Source organism: Brassica napus, chromosome A10 (genome assembly GCF_020379485.1).
Source record: "Brassica napus cultivar Da-Ae chromosome A10, Da-Ae, whole genome shotgun sequence".
Lineage (NCBI taxonomy): Eukaryota > Viridiplantae > Streptophyta > Magnoliopsida > Brassicales > Brassicaceae > Brassica > Brassica napus.
The window spans coordinates 10,525,473-10,547,409 of record NC_063443.1 but is presented as its reverse complement, the minus strand read 5'-3'; the positions used below and the strand labels follow the sequence as shown (position 1 = coordinate 10,547,409).

The window sequence follows — 21,937 nt, the reverse complement described above, 5'->3', positions numbered from 1 at the left end:
TCATTACTTATTGGTATTATACGGTTTCTTTGAACACTCAGACTCCCATTTCTTAAATAAAAATCATGACGACAAATCAGCGATTATAGTGACTAAATGCCAGGTAGAAAAATGGTTTTCAGAAAATTACTACATTTTCATGTGAAGCTTAAGATACCAGAATTGATGAAAGTTAGGACAAAGATTATGTCAAGACATACAAAATCATATATATAAAGATAAATAGAGAATTAATATCAATATATCGACCCTCATAATAATTAAAAGAAAATTAATTTCAAATTTAATGTATATTTTTATTTATAAAATATTGGTATTAACTATAAATAATTTTATACATTTAGAGTATTTCCACCCCTACCTATTTCTTATTATAAATTAGCAAAATAACAAATAAAATTTAAAATTAGATAAAAATACATAATAAAGGCCAATACCATAATATAACCTAAAATGTATAAATTTCAAGAATAAACAATGCAATATTAATGAATTACAGTAGTTAAAATGAGATAATTTGAGAACAAATTGTTGCAGAAAGTTTAAAACAAACCAAATAAATATAGAAATAATTGTAACACATCAAAACTAAAAATGAAATTTAAAAAACACAATATCAGCAAAACGAAATACAATGTGAATAGGAAAATTGTCAAATACACCACATTCATAATGCCACTTTTCATATTTACACTAATTATTTTTACCTTCATTTTTAAAAAGGAAAAAAAGACATTTATAACCATAGAGTTAACTAATCTAGACTTGGAGTTTATAGTTGACGGATGGGGTAGAGTTTTTGGAGTGTGAAATTTAGGATTCTAATAAATATATAAATAAATATTTAAATAATATAAAAAACTTTTAGAAAATAGTTTCAAAAATCATTTCAGTTTTCAAAAATTCAAAAAAATAAGTTCGAATTTCAAAAGTATAATTTGAAACATAAATTTATTTATTTATTTATTATATATAGAGAAAATAAATGTACAAGAGTCTTTTGACTCTTAATAAAGAACATATTTTTCAAGATGTATCTTTAGTAGTGGTAAACATGAATAATTATACCAAAAAAATGGTAAACATGAAAATTTTCCATGTGAATAACACAAATATCAAAGTCATACAACATAATCACAAAACAAACACATCCTCTTTAACATATTTCAAAACAAAGTAATACACTACTATCACTAATCAATTATCATATGGATCAAAAAAAAATTTAAATTCATTAGAAACTAAAACATACGAACCCGGCGCTGAACCCGGCGCGTAGCGGCGGAATGCCACTAGTGGTAAGAAAGAGTGTATGGCAAGTAATAAAGGCTGAGGATCCTTACTTATTTTTTACGTGGAAAGTAATGTATGGCACGATTTCACCCCTCGGAGTTCCTCAGAAAGCTATTATGATCAACGATAAATTTCCCGGCCCCAATCTTAACACAACTACCAACAATAACATCGTCATTAATGTCATCAACAATCTCGACGAGCCTTTCCTCTTCACGTGGTGAGCAAAAGCATATTTATATATTGTTTCTTGCACGAATTAGGTATTGATATATATTAGTTTCTTGTGTAGCAAGTTAGGTTACAAGAAAAGTATCTACAGTCTACAGATAGATTTGAGAATGTTTAACGCTTGTGGAATTAGAAGGATCTCACACTCTGCAAAACTTATATGACTCACTTGATCTTCATGTTGGTCAGTGTTTTGGTGTTCTTGTGACCGCTGATCAAGAACCTAAAGACTATTACATGGTGGCCTCCACACGGTTCCTCAAAACCGTCCTCACGTCCACAGCTCTTCTCCGCTATGAGGGAGGTAAGGTTATGTGAACTCAATCTAGATGTCGCACTTTAAATTTAATCAGTCCTTGGCACTATCAAATGAAACATTCTTCTAGTTGTGGATATGGGCTTGACTTCAGGTATTGGGCCGACTCGACAAAAGCCCATTCCAGCTCAAATGAGCTATAACCGAAAGTGCAACGGCCATAACGGCCTTAGTCGTCACTTTTGTTATCTCAGAAGAAACAGAGATAGAAGAAAGCGATCATGAGGAGAGAATCAGAAGAAAGAGAGGTCTACCTGAGGTGATTGATCGGAGGCTGAAGAGAAGAGAGTCGCCATTGATATCACCGCTGCAGGATCCGACTACCTGGAGTGTATCTCGGAGGTAACTTCAACTCGTCTTCTCCGACGTGATTAGATCGAGCTTGTGTGTTGTTACCGGAAATCTAATCTGATTCTAGTGATTGCTTGAGGGTTTCGATCCCTCCCCGGACAGTAGGAAACGAAGTCCGGGTGAACATTTTGCTTTGCATCTTTACGTTTATGCTCTTGATCATCACCTGCGTAATCAGATTCAATCGATCAGTCATTAACGAACGAACTAGATCAACCTAATCAAGCTAAAAGAATCAACAAGTGGTATCAGAGCTGTGGTTGTGCTTGAAGCTAGTTTTCGTTCAAGATTCTTGAGTCATCAGTGATAGGGATATCATCAGTATGGAGATCAAGATGGAAGAGATGAAACCTACGAAAGGACGATTCGAGATGGATAAGTTCGATGGGAAAGGAGACTTTGGGATGTGGAAATACAAGCTACTTGGTCAGCTTGAAATCCAAGGTCTTGCATCAGTTCTTGATGAAGGTGCAACACTGTACAAGTCATCAGAGAAGGCTGAAGAAGGAGCAGATCCCGTTCTAGATCCTGCGAAAGTTGCAAAGGATACACGAGTCAAGAACTTGCTTGGAACGTGTCTAAGTGACATGATTTTGCGAAAGGTAATGCACGAGCCTACAGCTTATGCAATGTGGAAAGCACTTGAACGTGACTATCAAACAAAGACCTTGCCAAACAGAATATATTTGAAGCAACAGTTTGCGAGTTTCAAGATGGAGGAGACTAAAAGTATTGAAGAGAACATGGATGAGTTTCTAAAGTTGGTTAGTGATTTAGCTAGCCTTAACATCAATGTAAGTGATGAAGATCAAGCCATTCAGTTGCTCACAGGTCTACCTCCACAGTTTGAAGCTCTAGTGCACACCCTGAAGTATGGTACAGGAAAGGATACTCTTACAGTAAGAGAGGTTGTATCGTCAGCGTATGCAAAGGAGATTGAGTTGAAACAGAAAGGGCTCTTAGGAAAAGGAAGCAAGTCCAGCTCTGAGGGGTTGTATGTTGAGTCAAGAGGAAGATCAAACAGAAGAAATGGTCGAGATAACAACAACAACCAATCTGAGAAAGGCAGATCTAAGTCCAGAGATCAGAGGTCAAGGTCCAAGCCGAGAGCTAACAGAGATGGAAAAACAGCGTGCTTTATTTGTAAAAAGGAGGGACATTGGAAACGTGAGTGTCCTCAAAGAAACAGTAAGGCGCACGAGTCAAGTGACTCAGCTAATACCGTCTCCGAGAGAAGGCAGCCACTGGTTCTAACCGTCAGTGTGCAAGACTCGCGCCAGGCATGGATACTAGATTCAGGATGTTCGTTTCACATTACCCCACAAAGAGATGTGCTATTTGATTTTCAAGATGTAAATGGAGGAAAGGTTCTTATGGCAAATAACACACATTGTGACGTGAAGGGAATTGGAAAAATTAGAATCCTGAATTCAGAGGGTAAAGAAGTGATCCTCACAGACGTCAGGTATATGCCTAAGATGAGTCGCAACCTGATCTCATATGGGCAACTTGAGAAAGCTGGATGCACCTATAAAGGTGGAAATTACATAGTTGATTTCTACAAAGATGGAGAAAAGGTTATATCTGGAAGTTATCAAGATGGTCTTTACTATCTAAAAGGAGTGGTTTCGCAATCAGAAGTGAACATCAGTAAAGCAGAGCCGAATATGATTGATCTGTGGCACTCAAGGCTTGGTCACATGAGTATTGCAAATATGAATGTTCTTGTCAAGAAGGGTTATCTAAAGATAAGTGAAGTTGAAGACTTGAAGTTTTGTGAGAGTTGTGCATTGGGAAAGTCTCACAAACAAAGCTTCAAGAAGGCAAAGCATACAACAAAGGGTATTCTTGACTACGTTCATTCAGATTTGTGGGGGTCTCCGTCGACTCCAGAAAGTCTCGGAGGATGCAAGTACTTCGTTAGCTTCATCGATGATTACTCCAAGAAGGTGTGGGTTTATTTCCTTAAAACAAAAGATGAGGCTTTCAGCTGTTTTAAAGAATGGAAGCTGGAGGTTGAGAATCAAACAGGGAGAAAGTTGAAATGCCTCAGAACAGATAATGGGTTGGAATTATGTAATTACAAGTTTGATCAACTCTGTAAAGAATCTGGAGTCAAGCGTCATCGTACATGCACCTATACACCTCAACAAAATGGTGTTTCTGAGCGGATGAATAGAACAATTATGGATAAGGTGAGGAGCATGTTGTCTGAAACAGGTTTGGGATCTGAATTTTGGGCAGAGGCCACATCGACAGCTGTGTACTTAATAAACAGGACTCCAAACTCGAGTGTTGAGTTTGAGATCCCTGAAGAGAGATGGACTGGAGGAAAGATAGACTTGTCTAATCTAAAGCGTTTCGGGTGTTCTGCGTATGTACATAAGGTACAAGAGAAGACAAGTCCTCGAGCTGTAAAAGGAGTGTTTGTTGGTTATCCTTTTGGAGTTAAAGGCTACAGGGTTTGGATTCAAGAAGATGGAAAGTGTACTACGAGTAGAAATGTGGTGTTTCATGAGCAGGAAGTGTTCAAGGATACACAAACCGAGAAATTAGAGCAGATTACAAGTCGAGAGGTAGTTCAGTCGGAGAGTAAGGGAAAAGGTAAACGTGTGAGCTTCAGTGATGATCTGATTCAGGGTCCAACGACCGCTACATTTGAAGTAGGAGAGACTTCAGCTTCAGGTGGAGCTGTGTTGGAAGATTCAGAAGATGAAAGTTCACAGAATTCAGTTGCGTCAGATGAGGAATCAGATTCTTCAGATTCAGATCAAGGAGGAGGGGTTGTGGTCAGTTCAGGAGATCCATCATTGGACAATTATGTGTTGGCACGCGATAGAAACATACGTCAAAACATCAGACCACCATCGAGATTTGATGATGCTAATTTGGTTGCTTATGCGTTGAATGCAGCAGAAGAGTTAGAAGAAATTGAAGAACCAAAGACCTATGCTGAAGCCATGAAGACAAAAGAAAGAAAGTTCTGGAATGCTGCTGCTAAAGAGGAGATGGTTTCTCTTAAGAAGAATCGTACATGGGATCTTGTTGAAAGACCAAAGGATCAGAAACTCGTGGGGTGTCGTTGGATATTCAAGCTGAAGCCGGGTATTCCAGGGGTTGAGGAACCTAGATACAAAGGACGAGTGGTAGCAAAGGGATATTCACAGAAGGAAGGCATAGATTACAATGAAATCTTCTCACCTGTCGTGAAGCATGTTTCTATTCGTCTTATACTTTCTCTGGTGGTAAATTTCGATTTCGAACTAGAGCAGATGGATGTTAAAACAGCTTTTTTACATGGAGATTTAGATGAGAGGATTCTCATGGAGCAGCCAGAGGGTTTTGTGAGTAAAGGTGATGAGAACAAAGTTTGTTTGTTAAGGAAGTCATTGTACGGGCTCAAGCAGTCACCAAGGCAGTGGAATTTAAAATTTGATGGGTTTATGATGAAGCAGAAGTTTCTGAGAAGTGAGTATGATTCGTGTGTTTACATGAAAGATGTCAGTTCCAGTGAGGCTATCTACTTACTGTTGTATGTTGACGACATGCTCATTGCTTCAGGAAGCAAAACAGCGATAACTAAGTTGAAGGATAGTCTCAGTGCTGAGTTCGAGATGAAAGATTTAGGAAGGGCATCAAGGATTCTTGGAATGAACATCGTAAGAGACAGAAAGAATGGAACTCTGAAGCTGTCGCAAGCTAGATATCTGGAAAAGGTATTGAAAACTTTTGGAATGCTAGAAGCCAAATCAGTTGTTACGCCTACGGCTTCACACTTCAAGCTAAAGAGTCTCCATCCTAAAGAAAGAGCTGATGAATATGAATATATGAAGGATGTGCCTTATGCGAGTGCTGTAGGAAGCTTGATGTATGCTATGGTTGGCTCGCGTCCAGATCTTAGCTTTGCTGTTGGATTGATCAGTCGATTTATGTCTCATCCTAGCAGGAATCATTGGGGTGCTGTCAAGTGGGTCTTGAGGTATGTTGCAGGCTCCTATGAGAAGTGTTTGTTCTTCAAGAAATCGACAGAGTTCAGAGTTGAAGGATATTCCGATTCAGACTATTCCGCAGACTTAGACAAGAGAAGATCAGTTTCCGGAATTGTGTTTCGAGTTGGAGGAAATACTGTGTCCTGGAAGTCAGGACTACAGTCTGTGGTAGCGTTATCTACCACCGAAGCGGAGTTCATGGCTCTAACTCTAGCAGTTAAAGAAGCCATATGGTTAAGGAATTTTGTTACGGAGCTAGGCTACAAGCAAGACAGTGTAAGGATACACTGCGATTCACAGAGTGCAATTGCCCTATCTAAGAATGCAGTACATCATGAAAGGACTAAGCACATGGACACACAATTCAATTTCATCCGGGATATTGTGTCTAAGCGAATCGTCAACCTAGCGAAAATTCATACTTCTAAGAATCCAGCAGATTTTTTGACTAAGTGTTTACCTGGCACGAAGTTTGAGCTCTGCTGTGAGATTCTTAACATCTGCTGAAGCAAGCGGCTACGGGTAACTTCCTCATCGGTTTGTCAGCTTACAAAAGAAAAAAAAAAGGTTCCGAAGTAAGTTTTTCTGACAAGTTTGAGGAGTATGGTAGTTCTACCTAGAGCTAAGATAGGAAGCTTTACCCGTAGAGTTGAGGAGATCAAGTTGTGATCTCGAGGTGTGAGGTTTCAGGTGGAGTCATCGGCATGTGACTGAAATCTCCGGCATGATTTGATGAGTTTTTTCTGAAGACTGACAGTACAGAATCAAAAAAAAAAGGCAAAGGTCAGAAATTTTGGGTTGAGAGGTGTTTTTTGTGGAGTGGCAAAGCTTGAAGAGTTACAGATTCTTTTCCCAAGTCAGAGGTAATTTGAGGAAGGTCTGGAAGCAACAGAAGGAGACAGAACTCAGTGGAGTTTTCTCGGTTTGTCCGAAGTCAAGAGGTGGAGAATTGTGGATATGGGCTTGACTTCAGGTATTGGGCCGACTCGACAAAAGCCCATTCCAGCTCAAATGAGCTATAACCGAAAGTGCAACGGCCATAACGGCCTTAGTCGTCACTTTTGTTATCTCAGAAGAAACAGAGATAGAAGAAAGCGATCAAGGGGAGAGAATCAGAAGAAAGAGAGGTCTACCTGAGGTGATTGATCGGAGGCTGAAGAGAAGAGAGTCGCCGTTGATATCACCGCTGCAGGATCCGACTACCTGGAGTGTATCTCGGAGGTAACTTCAACTTGTCTTCTCCGACGTGATTAGATCGAGCTTGTGTGGTGTTACCGGAACTCTAATCTGATTCTAGTGATTGCTTGAGGGTTTCGATCCCTCCCCGGACAGTAGGAAACGAAGTCCGGGTGAACATTTTGCTTTGCATCTTTACGTTTATGCTCTTAATCATCACCTGCGTAATCAGATTCAATCGATCAGTCAATAACGAACGAACTAGATCAATCTAATCAAGCTAAAAGAATCAACACTAGTTATAAGCTCTTTATTCTAGAAACTCTACGGTCTACATAAATTAGTTGCATCTAAATGTTCTCATTAACACAAACATAGTTTGCCTAGAGAGAATAATTGACCATGCTACAAACGTAAAACAGAAGCTTGGGCCGACTTTACTGCTTTAGTTATAAAAGAACTAAAAATCATTTTACAGTTTTACGATCTAGCAAGTACAGTTACTGACGTTTCAATGGATTTTTAGCTGAGTTTATTCACAGTTCATATAAGTAGTATCTTGTATCATACTATAACTGATTAAAAATTTATTCGTTATTTGAAAATAATCTCTTCCATGGCATCTTGTTAAAATTTTCACTTAGAAAAAAAACTACTAAAAGTAGGTGTTATATCTATTATTAACCTTGTTGTACTTTTTTGTTGTTGAAATATTGGATTTATGGTTCAAATCCTAATAGGATCATATAAGACCCTAATAAGTTTCTGGATTATATCTCTGTGCCGTGCAGGCAAAGGTGCAGCATCTCCAGAGCTTCCTAAACCTCCGGTGGGTTGGGCCTGGTCACTAAACCAATTCCGATCATTCAGATGGAACCTAACCGCAAGTGCAGCTAGACCAAACCCTCAAGGCTCATACCACTACGGTAAAATCAACATCACACGGTCCATAAAACTAGTCAACACCGTAGGGAAAATAGAGGGAAAGAAGCTCAGGTACGCGCTTAGCGGAGTGTCACACGTGGAAACCGAAACGCCGATTAAGCTGGCTCAGTATTTTGGTGTAGCCGACAAGGTGTTCAAGTACGATACTATTAAGGACGAGCCGACCAAGGTTGACACTAGTAATATTTTGGTGCAGCCAAACGTTTTGAACATCGAGCACCGTTCATTCGTGGAGATTGTGTTCGAAAATCAGGAAAGGACTAGACAGTCTTGGCATCTTGATGGATACTCTTTCTTTGCTGTCGCGTAAGTATATATATATCTACTATCTCTTCCGCGCGCGCGCGCGCGCGCACACACACACACACAATTTTGAAAATGTTTTTTTTATCAAATGCATATTAGGTAAAACTTCAGATAGTATATACAGATTTAAGTACATGATCATATATCTAAATTTACACAATATCTATTATATTAAAACAGAAGTCACAACTTCTCTTCATGTGTGATTTTTTTAAAATGGACATTCCCTAGAAAATTATATTTCATTTAATTCTAATTAACATTATGACATCATTAAAATATCACATCTTAAATAATTGACATATATAACAACTCACCTATAAAATTGTCTTATTTTTTAATTATAAAAATATGTTGAGAAAAAAATCTACAAAATCTTATTAGATATTTTAAATATTATTATATAATGAATCATTGATTAATTTTGTGATTAGTACACTAATATTATTATAAATTAATATTAGTTAAGATTTTATTATATAAAAAAAATTTGTATACTATTTTCTTAAAATTTCTAATTATAGTCTATATTATCTATTAAAATAGAAATATTGAATTCTTTCATATATTTTTTTATAATTTGGACCATCCTTTAATTTTTTTATTAAATATATTTTATCAAGACTAATAATATATAGAATCTTTAAACTACGTTAATCACAATATCTTTTGATATATTTTCATTTTAAATATAAATATATATTTTAAAATTTCTAACAAGTCTGTTTAAAAGATTTTAACAAGATCTTAATTTTTAAAAATTCTATGTAAATTTTCATTAATTTCGAAATTAGTTATGAAATAATATTATACATTTATATATTTTATAATATTAAAAATATAAATTCTACCATTTTATCAATTATATAATCATAATCAATCATTTTAAGAGAAATTATTAATTATTATATTGTGGTAAATATGATTAAATTATTTTAAATTGTCAAATTTATATATTTTATTTTTTGTAAGTATTTATATTTGAAATGTAATATGTAGGTAACACGTGTTAATATTAGAAAACTATATAATAGACGTATACAAATTAACATGTATTTCATCAAAGTTAATAATACAAATCATTTATGCATGATATCTTTTTTATTTTAAATATAAATATAAATAAATATATACATATATATATATGTATATTTTTTTAACAAATCTTTTGAAAATATTATAGCATTATCTTCATTTTCAAAAAAAAATTGTAAATATTTCAACTAATTTCGTAAATAGCAATGAACTATTATTATGCATTAATATATATATATATATAGTAATCATTTATAAAATAAAAAAATTACCTTTTCATCAATTTATAATAATAATAGTTCATATTAAATTAGATTATTATATTGAATTAAATATAATAACATTATATTAAATTGATAAAATTGGAAAAATAGTTTTTATAAATATAAAAAATTTATGCTAAAAAATATAATACGATGATATAACGACTTAACATTCAAAAACTATATAATACATGTATAAAAATCGACATATCTTAGACTTTTGTATATCTAATAATATATTATCTGAAATAAATAAATGTAAAAATATTGCTAATAGAAAACTTAGTTTTCAAGGTCGGTGGGTCAAAACTGAATATAATTTTAATTCAAAAATAATATTTAATATGTTTTTAATGCATATATTAATTTTTTAAATAAATATATATACCATAAATGATGTAAAAAAATATTTATGTAAAATGAAAATAGACATCCGCACGATTGTGCGGGTCGAAATCTAGTTCATCATTTTAAAATATAAACCGCAAGTAACACGTGTACGACTATATATCACTTTTTTGGGTAAAATGCGACTATCATTCTTCTTGCTTCTAATATAGAATATGACATATAAAACTGTACCATTCTTATTGCTTCTAATATAGTATATGACAGAAATTATAATTTATGTTAAAGAACACACACACACACACATATATCTATATTCTGCAGAAATTTCATATTTTAGAATCTGTTTCAGTATATGATATGATAAAATAACAAGGACTAGAGAAAACGTAGCGAATTTGGACTAACATTTGCAAGTTAATTAGTTTTGGTAAGAACATTTGGTTCAAAGAGGACTAATGTGTGTGTGTAGGGTTGAGCCAGGGAAGTGGACGCCGGCGAAGAGGAAGAACTATAATCTATTAGACGCAGTATACCGACACACAATCCAAGTTTATCCCAAATGTTGGGGAGCCATCTTATTGACTTTCGACAACTGTGGCATGTGGAATATTCGGTCTGAGATTCTCGAGAAACGTTACTTAGGTCAACAGCTTTATGTTAATGTCGGCCCGCCAGAACTATCCCAGAGGGATGAGTACAGCTTTCCAGCAAACGGTCTCCGTTGTGGCATTATCCAGGGCTTGCCTGATCCTCAGCCTCCCAGAGACTCGCTTTAATTTGGTTTGGCGTGGTTCAGCCTGGAGACTTGTAGCTCAAGGTTTTTTACATTCTTATATACGTATGTCCTTAAAATTTGGTTTCTGTAGGTCGATGGTGAAAGTGTTATGAGATGTCTGTAATCCATTACACGTTTATGATGCATGCTATTTTTCTGATTTGTTTAAGCCAGACGTTGCGCTGAATTCGAATATAGAAGTGATATGCTTTTGAAGCATGGTAAACATATACGTCAATTGGGCATATTCTACAACATTACGAACTATTCTATAAGAGCAACCATATTTCATACGGAGGTTCTGGAAAAATAATATTCGTATTTAAATAATAAATGAATTACTGAAATATATTTTATTGTTGCAATTTGCAAAAAAAAATAAAAATTGAGCCATTTATTAAAGGTTTGCATGTGATATGAAAAGTTCTAGTTGGTATCTATAAAAGCAGCTGATTTGAGAAACTTTCTGTTTTTTTTTTTCTTTTTTTTTTTTTTTTTTTGAGATATTGCATAAATCTATGCTCTAAATGCCTGCATAGTACTCTCTAAGGGGAGTTTATTTAACCAGTGATTTGAGAGAATTTCAATATATATCAAATCCAAGGAATTTTAAAAAGATTTGAGATTTGAGCAAATCTTTAAAAAATAAATAGAAGGGATTTAAAGTGTTTTCAGAACAGCTTTTCCAAAAAAAAAACTTTGTTTTTGTATAAAGTAACACATGACATGATTATAACCTTTAGACGAAATAGAAAATTTTCATCAAGTTTAATACCAGACATAGACTTTTTAGCATCAAGTACAAAATCGTTTTCATTTTCCATCGTAAGATCATCTCACTGATGTATAATTAATCCATAGTGATTGTGTTGATATCAGAAACATTGTCGCATGCCATCTTGAATCCGAGCAACTGATTTATCACATTACCATAAGTCAATAAGTAACTGAGATTATTGATGTGCTTCTTTGTACATTCCATAATTCTTCTCAAACATTATCTTTATCTGCGTGCATTAAACATTATCTTTACGAACATAACACGGTGTTCATTTTTAGAGCAAAATTTGTAGATCTAAATGGGTATCCCTAATAGACCTATTTTTAAGGGAAAATTGGAAAAATGAGACACTTTCAACTTGAGTTTGTCACTCTAATACTTTTTTTAAATTTTTTTTCCCTTTAGAACTTTAATTTCTGTAAATACAATTTTACCCTTAAATTAAATGCTAAAATATATAATATTCTAATTTATTTTCTTAAAACAATTTATAAAGTAAAAAAAAAGGAGATTCATCGGTTCGCTAAACACAATCCATCGGTTCATTCTAAACTCCTAAATTTCAGATAAACACAATCAACTACCCTCAGAAAATTGAGAAAAACACAATCCATCTCTTTGCTAAAACAAAATGCAAGGGTTCGATTTCAAAGAGATTCAGGAGAAGATCTCCAACAGCTTTCGTCCATGGCCACGATCCTTCCAATTCTGGGTTCGAGCTACCAATATCTACACTGGTTACAAGGTCCCAACTGTGTATCGACTCGAGCTCCGTCGCTGTAGCCACCGTCGCTTCACCGTGCTCTTGGTCGCCATCAACTTCTCTCACCGGAACCATCACTGCCGTGTCATCTCCGCCGCTGCACGGGCTCGTCTTCTCCGTTCAAGCAGTCACGGCCCGAGAGCATTGAATCGAGCAGGCCACACCTTCACGCATCGCTCGATTGGTTCTCTCGGATGTTCAGTTCGTCATTTGGACCAAGACAGATGGATCGAGCATTTGTCTTCCACATCGAACGTTCCAAACCACGAAACAGACATGGCTAAATTTTAATATATTGCACACTTGGCCCCTGAGATTAGTTTATTTCTTATTTTTTCCTTATAAATTTTATTTTTGAAAGTTAGTCCTTGATTTCGCCCTAAAACTCTTGGTTCAGGGAAATATCTTTAATGTTCGCCCCAGTACTTTTAAATTTACGGAAATATCTTTATGATTTCGCCTTAAACTTTAAACGTTCACTTTTGACTCTATTATATGAAAATACAATATATACAAAACTCAGAAATTAATTGTGGAGCAATCCAGGATTAGTTTTAATTTTTTTATTATACTTTCTAGTATATAAGCTAGTATACATATCAAAGTAGCATGAATCATATGTGGTATAGTGGTTTGTGTGTATAATTTTCTCTTGAATAACTTGGGTTCGAGTGGAAAAAAGAACAATTTTGATGATTTTTTTACTTAGGAAAGAATATACTCTGCGAGATTTAGATTAGATTTCGTGTAGAATGAGGAAAGTACATCTTTAACCGAATATGGAGATTTCCATATTTTTCGGATTTGCCTAGAATATATATATTCCCTTACGCAGAATACAGTAGAGTAGGTGAAAAACATATTATTCCTTTAAGCGTCACATAAGGTAAAAGGAAGAACATGTTATGGTCCATAATATAGATAAGGTACATTATTGAGTTGTGGCTATATATCGTTATCAAGCTGTAGGTATACTGAAGACATGTTTCTTGATTATAACGTTTCGAAATATAGCTTGGTTAGAATATATAAGAAATGCTAGTTTATGTTGTATACCCAAGATATATCTATGTATAAAACTTAGTATCTGATTTCTAGACTAAGTAGATGACCAGAATGAGTATTCTAACTGTAGCTAGACGATAAAATAAAATATGATTTTACTTTTCTAAAAAAAAACTTTTAAACATATATATTGTCATACTTATGTTTCCAATAGTTTTCATATTTTTTAACATTTTTAAAATTCAGTTTACTATTTTAACCATAAAAAGGGTAAAAATTGTCCAGAATTGCCCAAAATATCAGAAGTCCTATTGTGACAAATAAAAGTTCAAAGTGTCCCATTTTTCCAATTTTCCCTATTTTTAAATGGGTTTAAACGGATATGGGATCTGGGTCTTAACGGAATGGATTTAAATGAGGTGGGTTTTACCATTTTAACATCCTACTTGCAACCTATGATTACAATTTGTTTACAATTGTTAACAAAAAACAAAACCTGTGATTACAATTCAATTGAGCCAAACTCACTCACTGGAAACAGAATATGCAAGGTATGACCGAATAACGATTGGTGCAGTATTGGAGGTTCTTCTCCACGGTTATGATTTCGCTTCAAATATAGAAAAGAAAATAATGTTTTTACTTTTCAAAATACCATCTCGTTAGCTGGTATTTGTCTTTGCTGAGATTTCAGCTATAGACTATTTCTCGGATAATTGAAAATAATTCTTCATTTATTTTATGGATGAAATCCTAATTTTCTAATAAGGGTGGATTTAATAAAACTTGAATAAATGCCTAATACAATAAGCTTGGATTTAAAATGGGTTTTAGAAATACTACATTCAATAAAGAGGGATATAGAAAAATTCTGAAATTCTCTCAAATCACGGGCCCAATAAATTCACCCTTATTGGAAAATTAGGATTTCATCCATAAAATAAATGAAGAATTATTTTCAATTATCTGAGAAATAGTTTATAGCTGAAATCTCAGCAAAAACAAATACCAACTAACAAGATGGTATTTTGAAAAGTGAAAACATTATTTTTTTTCTATAATACCCTAGATATATAAAAAATAAAAAAATTAATACTTTTAGATATATAATTTTATAGTTTTAGATTATATGTTTTCAAATTCAAACTTTTTTATAATTTTTTTTCAAATTTTCTTTTTGTAATTTGAAAATACTTTTTGAAACTATTTTAAATTTTTTTATTTTTAATATTTATATTTTATTTTATAAAGTTTTAAATCTCAATCTCAAATCTGCACCCCTTAACTCTAAACCTTAAGATTTGAATTAATTTAACCGAAAAAATATAAGTGTATATTTATCTTTTTAATGAAATATTTTAATCATTTTGATCTTTAGAGTCTATATTTGTGACATAAATTTTTTTAGTGCTATTCTAGGGTATTTCCTTTGTTAAATATTTCAACTTTTTATTCTTTTCAAATTATAGTTTAACTTTACAACAACAAAAACTAAAAGTGAAAAAGAGGTCAGTACCTTGTAAGATTTCCATTAGCAACTTTCAATAAAACAAATGAATCGTTTAACCGGGAAGGACTGCTAAGCATTGCTATGAATCATAGCTTCTACTCACAGCGGGAATTCTTTCTGCAAGAGATCGAGATTCCTTGACTCACAAGCTTCAATCATGTCTTGCCTCGAGGCACAGCTGCAAAAAGTTAAGCAAAAGTAGGAAAAGAAAATCAACGGACATTGGTGGATTGAATGGATTTTTCTTCTTCTTCTTCACAAGCTACAAGGGATGTACCTTAACGAGATCCTCAAGTATTGCCATGCGTTATCGGCTTTAGGATTCATCGAAAGGGCACGCACATAATAAGGGATTGATTCTTGGTACAACCCCTGTTACAATTAGAAGCACACAATAGCATACCAACATTAAGTTAGTTCCAGTGCAAAACAATCAGATACTACCTGCTTTTAACACGAACTCTAACCTGGTTTGCGTAACTGATTCCCATGTTTGCCCAAGCACGAACGTAGTTAGGTTTTAAATCTAGAGCCTGCCCGTACCAAAAAAAAAAATCAGAACACGGCAGTCAGAAAGAAGCAGAAACAATGATACTTGGAGAAATGTTGATATCTGTGGGATCGAACAGTTAACCTGTTGATAAGCAGATATGGCATCGGCACTCTGGACGCTATTGGCTTGTGTAGCTCCAAGCTTATTCCAAAGCGAATAATCGTTTGGTTTTAATTGTAACGCTGTTTGGAAGGAAGTCATAGCTCTATCGAATTCCCTTGACAGATTGAAGAGAACACCCAACACTATATGCACATCAGCGTCCTCAGGGTTCATCTGAGAAGCTTCAGTGAATAATCTAGCAATCTGTTTATACACAGAGAAGGAATAAAGTTTCAATACAAGTATGAGGTGAGATTTAGATATTACAAGAGGAAGAGAGAGCTTACATCAGCATGGTATAGGGAATCAGCAAGCTCTGGAGGCGCGATTGCTCCATACTTAGGGTGATTCCGCAGCCATCCGTATAAATATTTCAAAGCAGTTGCTTGCTCCAACTCTGTAATTACAGAGGATAAGATATTAGTCATCTAACTGATTACCAAAAATGTATAGCCATATTGAGCAACAAGGCACTGACCATTGGTATGGCTCACACCAAGCGCAAGAAGCACCTCTAGATTTGAGGGATCGGCCTCATGTGCCCGCATCATTGCAGCTATTGCCTGCATCCACAATATTGAAAGATGTTAGCAATCTCTTTGTGTTTTTATAAGTCGAGTGTAATCTGAGTAACCTGTTGATCATCATCGTTCTCTGCGTGCGTGACCCCAAGTAATCTCCAACCTTCAGCATTCTCAGGATTTTTCATAACCTCAGCTTCCAGTGCAAGCGCTGCTTCACTCAGGAGTCCTTTGCGAAACAATTCCTGCCCTTCTTTCATAGGATCAGGGTGGCCCACGTAAGGATTCATGTCAGAGAAGACGTAGACACCACTCGCTTGTTTTTCAGCATTTCTTTCAGTCAGAAACCTGGCGAGGCAGAGACTTTTATTAGATGGATTTTAAAAAGTCGAAAATGCATGTTAGTAAAACATTGTTCATGTGTTCAATGAAGGTAAACACTAGAAGGTAATCAAATATAAAATCCCTTGACTAACCAGGCAAAGCATCAATGTAAAAATAAAACCTGAAATTTAGTGATAGAAAAGAAGAGCATAGTTGCAAATTTTTCGCCTAAGGAACCAGAGAAAATTGCATAGGAGAAATGTAACAAAAGAGTTTAAAATGATTAAGGAATGGAACTGGACATACTCATCATAAGCATTTGCCCATGCATCAGCTGAGCTCTCACCCAGGGGCCCTTCAGCAAATTCATCAACCCAGTCATCAACATTCAACTTCGAAAACTCATTAACCCATTGGTCCTCTGCCGATTCTTGCTGTCCTCTCCCGGAAGCAAACTCATCAGCCCACTGCTCTGGTCCATGCGAAAGCTACACACACACTCACCAAGTTAAAAAAAAAAAAGCTTACAGTAGATTCAAGAAGATGCTTCTTATCGAAAAGAAAAAGACGATATGTTGTCACTAAACTTTCTACCATGTCAAGGATTTCATATTGTGTAAGTATAAGGAACCATTTCACTGAAAAATGTGGACAGAAAATGCAGGAGATCCACTACAATAGCTAAACCTATCATCAGATGCTTCAACTGCGAAATAAAGGCTATGCAAGAAAGGCATAACATTAAATCAATTTGCACAAGCATGCTATCAGTAGCGCGAAAACATACTTTATTAATCAGCACATACATACTTTCTCATTTGCAAACTGATCAGCCCAACTTGGCGGCCCCAAATACTGCTGTTCATATTCAGTAGCCCATTCCCCAGGGGCTGATCCTGGTTTGACCTGATTCTCATCAATGATGAGCTCACCGCGGCTCATCTTTGAAACAAACTGGAGGAATTTTGAATTCTGCATTCACCAAGCATTTTGCCAAAGTTTTAGATAAATCTCAAGAAAACAGCTGAGCAAGATGGAATTTACAATTTTGTGATAAAATTTCGGAGATCTTCAAACTCTAGGTCACAAATCAACACATCAGCCCAAAAGAAACATTTATCATGTGCAGTACAAGTTCTCAGCAATGGAAATAAGGGAACAGAACAGCCTATAGAAAAAGTCCAAAAGATAATTCGTCCAACAATACAGTTTACTGCATATTTATTTACTGAAACTAGGATCAAAGCAAAGGCCTTTTAAAAAATGAAGGAGTTTACTGTGAAAGCAAATGTCTATTAAAGGGAGGTTACACCAACCTGAAATTTAGGATTGCCATCCTGAGAGAGTGTATGGGCAAGCTTACGAGTCTGCTCCATTGCAGCTAAATTTTGCATATCCATATTCCTCATCTGGTTTGACATCAATTGAGATTGACCCTTCGAAAAAAAAAAAGAATGAAAAAAGCTTAGACGCCAACGATTTTCAGAAAACTTGAAAAATTTATATCAGAAAGCTAAAGGCTGTTGGCCAATTAAATACGAGTTAAACCCTGATGACTGTTTACATCACAAAAAGACACAACAGATTCAGGCTTTTGAACAACTATGCTCTGGGAACTAGGGAATCAAAGACTATACTCAACCTAAAGTATATGTCCTAGAAATTCTATCATACTTGTCAAACATGTGTCTCGGATAGACATTCGATTAGAGTATATCAAACAACTGAAGGAAAAAGTATCTACCAATATACCTGCTCAAACTCGGTGGCCCACCCATTCACACCATGTTGTTGCTCAAAAGACTGGACCCATCCGTCAGGACCACCATGATCCATTCCATGCTGGTTAAATTCGGCCGCCCAACCATCCGCAGGATGCAAACCAGGTTTCGTGACAGCTTGAGACTCATTCCAAAAATTATCTAGCTCTCGAAATCTCCCAGGAATATGACCTCTAGCTTGAATGCCATCATCAATTTCCAAAGATGACAATAATGCATTTACCTATATAATAACAACAGAGAACAATTAGTTCATCCAACGACATTGAGAAAAGAAGCTGCAAACAAGCACAAAAAGAGAACATACAAGGCTTAGGCATATTGGAAACTTAAAAGGCTTAAACATACAAGGAGCAGCTGACGTGCTCTGGGAAAAGTCCATACTAGATAGTTAGAAATACCAAGTTAAACATCAGCAATGGTTCTCAACACAAGCCCTGATTCTCATTTTCATTCTAAAATGTTAACTTTAAAAGAAAATGTAGGACCAAGTAGGTCGGACCTAAACTTTGAATTACCATTATTACACTTACTCCAAAACGTTAAACACTGAACTTGGCCCTTAAACCCCAAGTTGAAGGCATACAACACAATGATGCAGCTACAGAGAAGTATCAGACAAACAGCTAACCTGAGAATTGATGAATTCCTCTCCCCTATCGGCAAAAAAATGGCGGGCCATAATGCTACTACGATCACGTATGCATTGTTTGTCACTTTGCGACAATCCCAACACAGGGACAGGTGGTGGACGAAAAGGAATGCCACCACGGCTACTCTCAACAAATGAGTGCAGAAAGTTTGACAAGACTCTTTGTGGGGGTCCTGCAATGGAAAAAGAAAATTCAAGCAAGCAAGCAAAGGAGAACGCATTGGTGAAGAAGTTGCTTCAACTATGGCCGAGCTACTTATTTCATGTAGCTATACTACTTTCACTCCTTTTGTTCCAACAAAACTAATGCTGTTTACTTGGCAATTGAAGAAGTTACCATTTATTCAATTTATAAAAACCAATAATATGTAAATCCCCTTTCTACCCAGCTCTAAATACAAGTGGTGGAGAAAGTATGAGTGAAACTAGACCACAAACCCTCAAATGTAGGATGGACTGGCTCATACATAGGTCCCATTGGAGGCATAGGTCCACCACGCTGTACTTCATCCCAAGCTGCACCGAGACCATTCTGATCTACAGAGCTGAAACCACGGAAGAACTCTGCCCCCTGATGAAAAAATTAGCAGACCAAATCAGCTATATCACAAAGGATATGAATCAATACCAAAAATCAAAACTTTACACAGCAAGCATTAACCTGAGCACCAGGTTGCAGAACAGGCTGATCTAACTCAGAACCAGGAAGTGAGGTTAGGTGTTGGTCTTGAGAGTAAAACTGTGGCCGCCCAGGACCTGAGCGGGTGGCATTAGGTATCTCCTTCAGCCTTTCCTGCCCACCAAACCATCAATTAAAAATTGAGGAAACAATCAGAAGATGCCACGACATATGAGAATAACTACGTATATTGTAATTACAAAACCCAGCCCCCACGACGAGGAATGCTCACCTGGGTTTTGGAAGAGGAACCAAGAAGCGCGTTGGTGAGAGCTCCGAGAGGGTTGGAAGAAGAAGAGGAGCCGGGAACAGCGCAGGCGGCTCCGCCGTTGACAAGGTCTCGCATCGCCATGTTTTTGACTCCGCCGTAGTTATTATTGGCTCCTCCTTCGCCTGCTGGAATTGATCATTACCTTCCCTTCCCTTCCAAATCCCCCAATCTATACTTCTCGTGGCTGTGTTTTATTTTTGTATTTAAATTTATGAGATTAAATATGCTTTTCAACATCCAGATTGGTTTATTTTTCACCCCCCAACAAATATTATTTTTAATATTGCATGATTTTTTAGTCTTTTTTAGTGGTAGTATGTAAATGAAAGATGTATTAACATTTCTTTATTAGTTTGTTGTTTTATAGTTATATTATATTTTTAATCATCTAAATTTTTAGAATATTACATGAATTTCTTGATTGTAAAATCCTACTAAAAAATACAATATAAATGTAGGACTTATTTATTTCTAAATATATATCGTCTTATCTTTTTATATCATCAAATTACTACATTAACTTAAAAAAATATCAATTCAATATTGAATGTATTCTAAATGCAGAATATATTATTTTATATTAAAATATCATATACTTTTTTACTATTGAGTGTATTTGGAGACAAATACATATCAATTTAAAATTATATATTGTCTGTAATATTGGGTTGTTTGTCAACTGGTGTAAGTTTTTTTTAGCTTACTTTCTCTTTTTAGATTTGAATTAAATAAACTTTGTGAATAAAAGCATCAAAAAGGTTAAATTATCTGTTTTGAGAGGTAAAAGATATGCAAGAAAAAATCACAAAATTGAATTTTCTCTTAATAAATAATATAATTTATAAAAATTGATTGGGAGAATATAATTACAAATTTAATTAGTAGTACTAGAGTCGGTGTCCGCGCTTCGCGCGGATAACATGTTTAATTAAAGTAAATTTATATTTTATTGCTAATTTTTTAGTTAAGAAAGTGTAAGTTAATTTTTTTTGTTGTAGAATTAACTATAGAGTTTTTGTTTTAATGTGATATGGTGATCAGTTTCTCTTTTCTAAACAACAGTAATTTTGAATAATATATTGTGTTGAGCAATCAATTTCCGTAGGAGAAAAAAGTATTTGAGTGTGTCTTTTTAATTGACGTTGGAAGCGGTAATGTAAATTTAAAAACAGTTGACTGATGTCGTTTGTTGTCTTGTTGTTCGATCCCATCTAATATATTAAAACAGAAGTCATGACTTCTTTTCATGTGTGATATTTTTAGTTTGGACCATTCCTAGAAAATATCATATTTTACATAAATTCATTATTATATCTTTTAATATTTTTATCTTTTTATTTGAAATACAAATGAATATATTTAAAATGTTCTAACAAAATCTTTTTAAAATCTTCTTAGAATCTTTTTAAATTTACTTTCAAAAATTAGTTAGTTTTAATTTGAATTATCATAAAATATAATTAGAAATTAAAATTGAATATAGTTTTGGTTTATAAATGAAAATTTAAATAAATTGAAATTAACTAATTTCAAAAATACATTTACTAATAATTTTTAAAGATTTTGTTAGATATAAATATTTATTTCTATTTTAATTTTTTCAAATTTGTTTTCTAATAAAAATAAAATCATGATTTTTTGATGAGTGATATTTTTATTTGGACTATCATTTAAATTTTATATTAAATGTATATCACTAATGCTAATATATATAATATTTTTAACTACTTTAATCATAATATCTTTTATATCTTTTCATTTTTAAAAAAAAATTAAAATTCTAACAAATCTCTTGAAAAAGATTATAATAAGATCTTAATTGTCATAAATTGAATATAAATATTTTCAACTAATTTTGTAATTAGTAATGAAATGTTACTAAAAGAATAAAATTATATCATATTTTATCAACTTAATAATAATATCTATCATTTTAAAATAAAAACGTTATATTGAACAAAATA

At 34.5% G+C, this 21,937-nt stretch overlaps 2 protein-coding genes across 3 annotated transcripts; one reads left to right on the top strand and one right to left on the bottom strand.

Moving 5' to 3' along the window:
• Nucleotides 1-1,637: 1,637 nt before the first annotated feature.
• On the top strand, nucleotides 1,638-11,258 carry LOC111198097 (L-ascorbate oxidase homolog). Its single transcript, XM_048742885.1, has 3 exons — nucleotides 1,638-1,828; nucleotides 8,148-8,607; nucleotides 10,726-11,258. The coding sequence occupies exons 1-3, from the start codon at nucleotides 1,762-1,764 to the stop codon at nucleotides 11,030-11,032; spliced, it is 834 nt and encodes a 277-aa protein (XP_048598842.1). The 5' UTR covers nucleotides 1,638-1,761; the 3' UTR covers nucleotides 11,033-11,258.
• Nucleotides 11,259-14,004: 2,746 nt separating this feature from the next.
• On the bottom strand, nucleotides 14,005-20,192 carry LOC106437666 (peroxisome biogenesis protein 5). Of its 2 annotated transcripts, XR_007317163.1 has the most exons (16): nucleotides 19,935-20,192; nucleotides 19,685-19,816; nucleotides 19,462-19,594; nucleotides 19,003-19,196; nucleotides 18,343-18,594; nucleotides 17,907-18,026; nucleotides 17,401-17,562; nucleotides 16,897-17,078; nucleotides 16,380-16,614; nucleotides 16,224-16,308; nucleotides 16,033-16,142; nucleotides 15,725-15,949; nucleotides 15,558-15,623; nucleotides 15,368-15,462; nucleotides 15,097-15,268; nucleotides 14,005-14,190 (listed from the first exon to the last, which is right to left on the bottom strand). XR_007317163.1 is itself a non-coding variant. In XM_013878592.3 (15 exons), the coding sequence occupies exons 1-15, from the start codon at nucleotides 20,052-20,054 to the stop codon at nucleotides 15,190-15,192; spliced, it is 2,190 nt and encodes a 729-aa protein (XP_013734046.2). In that variant the 5' UTR covers nucleotides 20,055-20,192; the 3' UTR covers nucleotides 15,004-15,189. The 2 variants fall into 2 exon arrangements, 1 of the variants encoding a protein (XP_013734046.2); XM_013878592.3 differs by lacking the exon at nucleotides 14,005-14,190 and having other exon boundaries at nucleotides 15,004-15,268.
• Between the last annotated feature and the right edge of the window lie 1,745 nt (nucleotides 20,193-21,937).

Coding starts and splice junctions, on each gene's coding strand:
- LOC111198097 (XM_048742885.1), top strand. CDS start 1,762: ATGGTGGCCTCCACACGGTTCCTCAAAACCGTCCTCACGTCCACAGCT. Junction 1,829..8,147: donor TCTTCTCCGCTATGAGGGAG/GTAAGGTTATGT, acceptor TGTGCCGTGCAG/GCAAAGGTGCAGCATCTCCA. Junction 8,608..10,725: donor TACTCTTTCTTTGCTGTCGC/GTAAGTATATAT, acceptor GTGTGTGTGTAG/GGTTGAGCCAGGGAAGTGGA.
- LOC106437666 (XM_013878592.3), bottom strand. CDS start 20,054: ATGGCGATGCGAGACCTTGTCAACGGCGGAGCCGCCTGCGCTGTTCCC. Junction 18,027..18,342: donor GGGCCACCGAGTTTGAGCAG/GTATATTGGTAG, acceptor TTTTTTTCGAAG/GGTCAATCTCAATTGATGTC. Junction 15,624..15,724: donor CCATATCTGCTTATCAACAG/GTTAACTGTTCG, acceptor TGGTACGGGCAG/GCTCTAGATTTAAAACCTAA.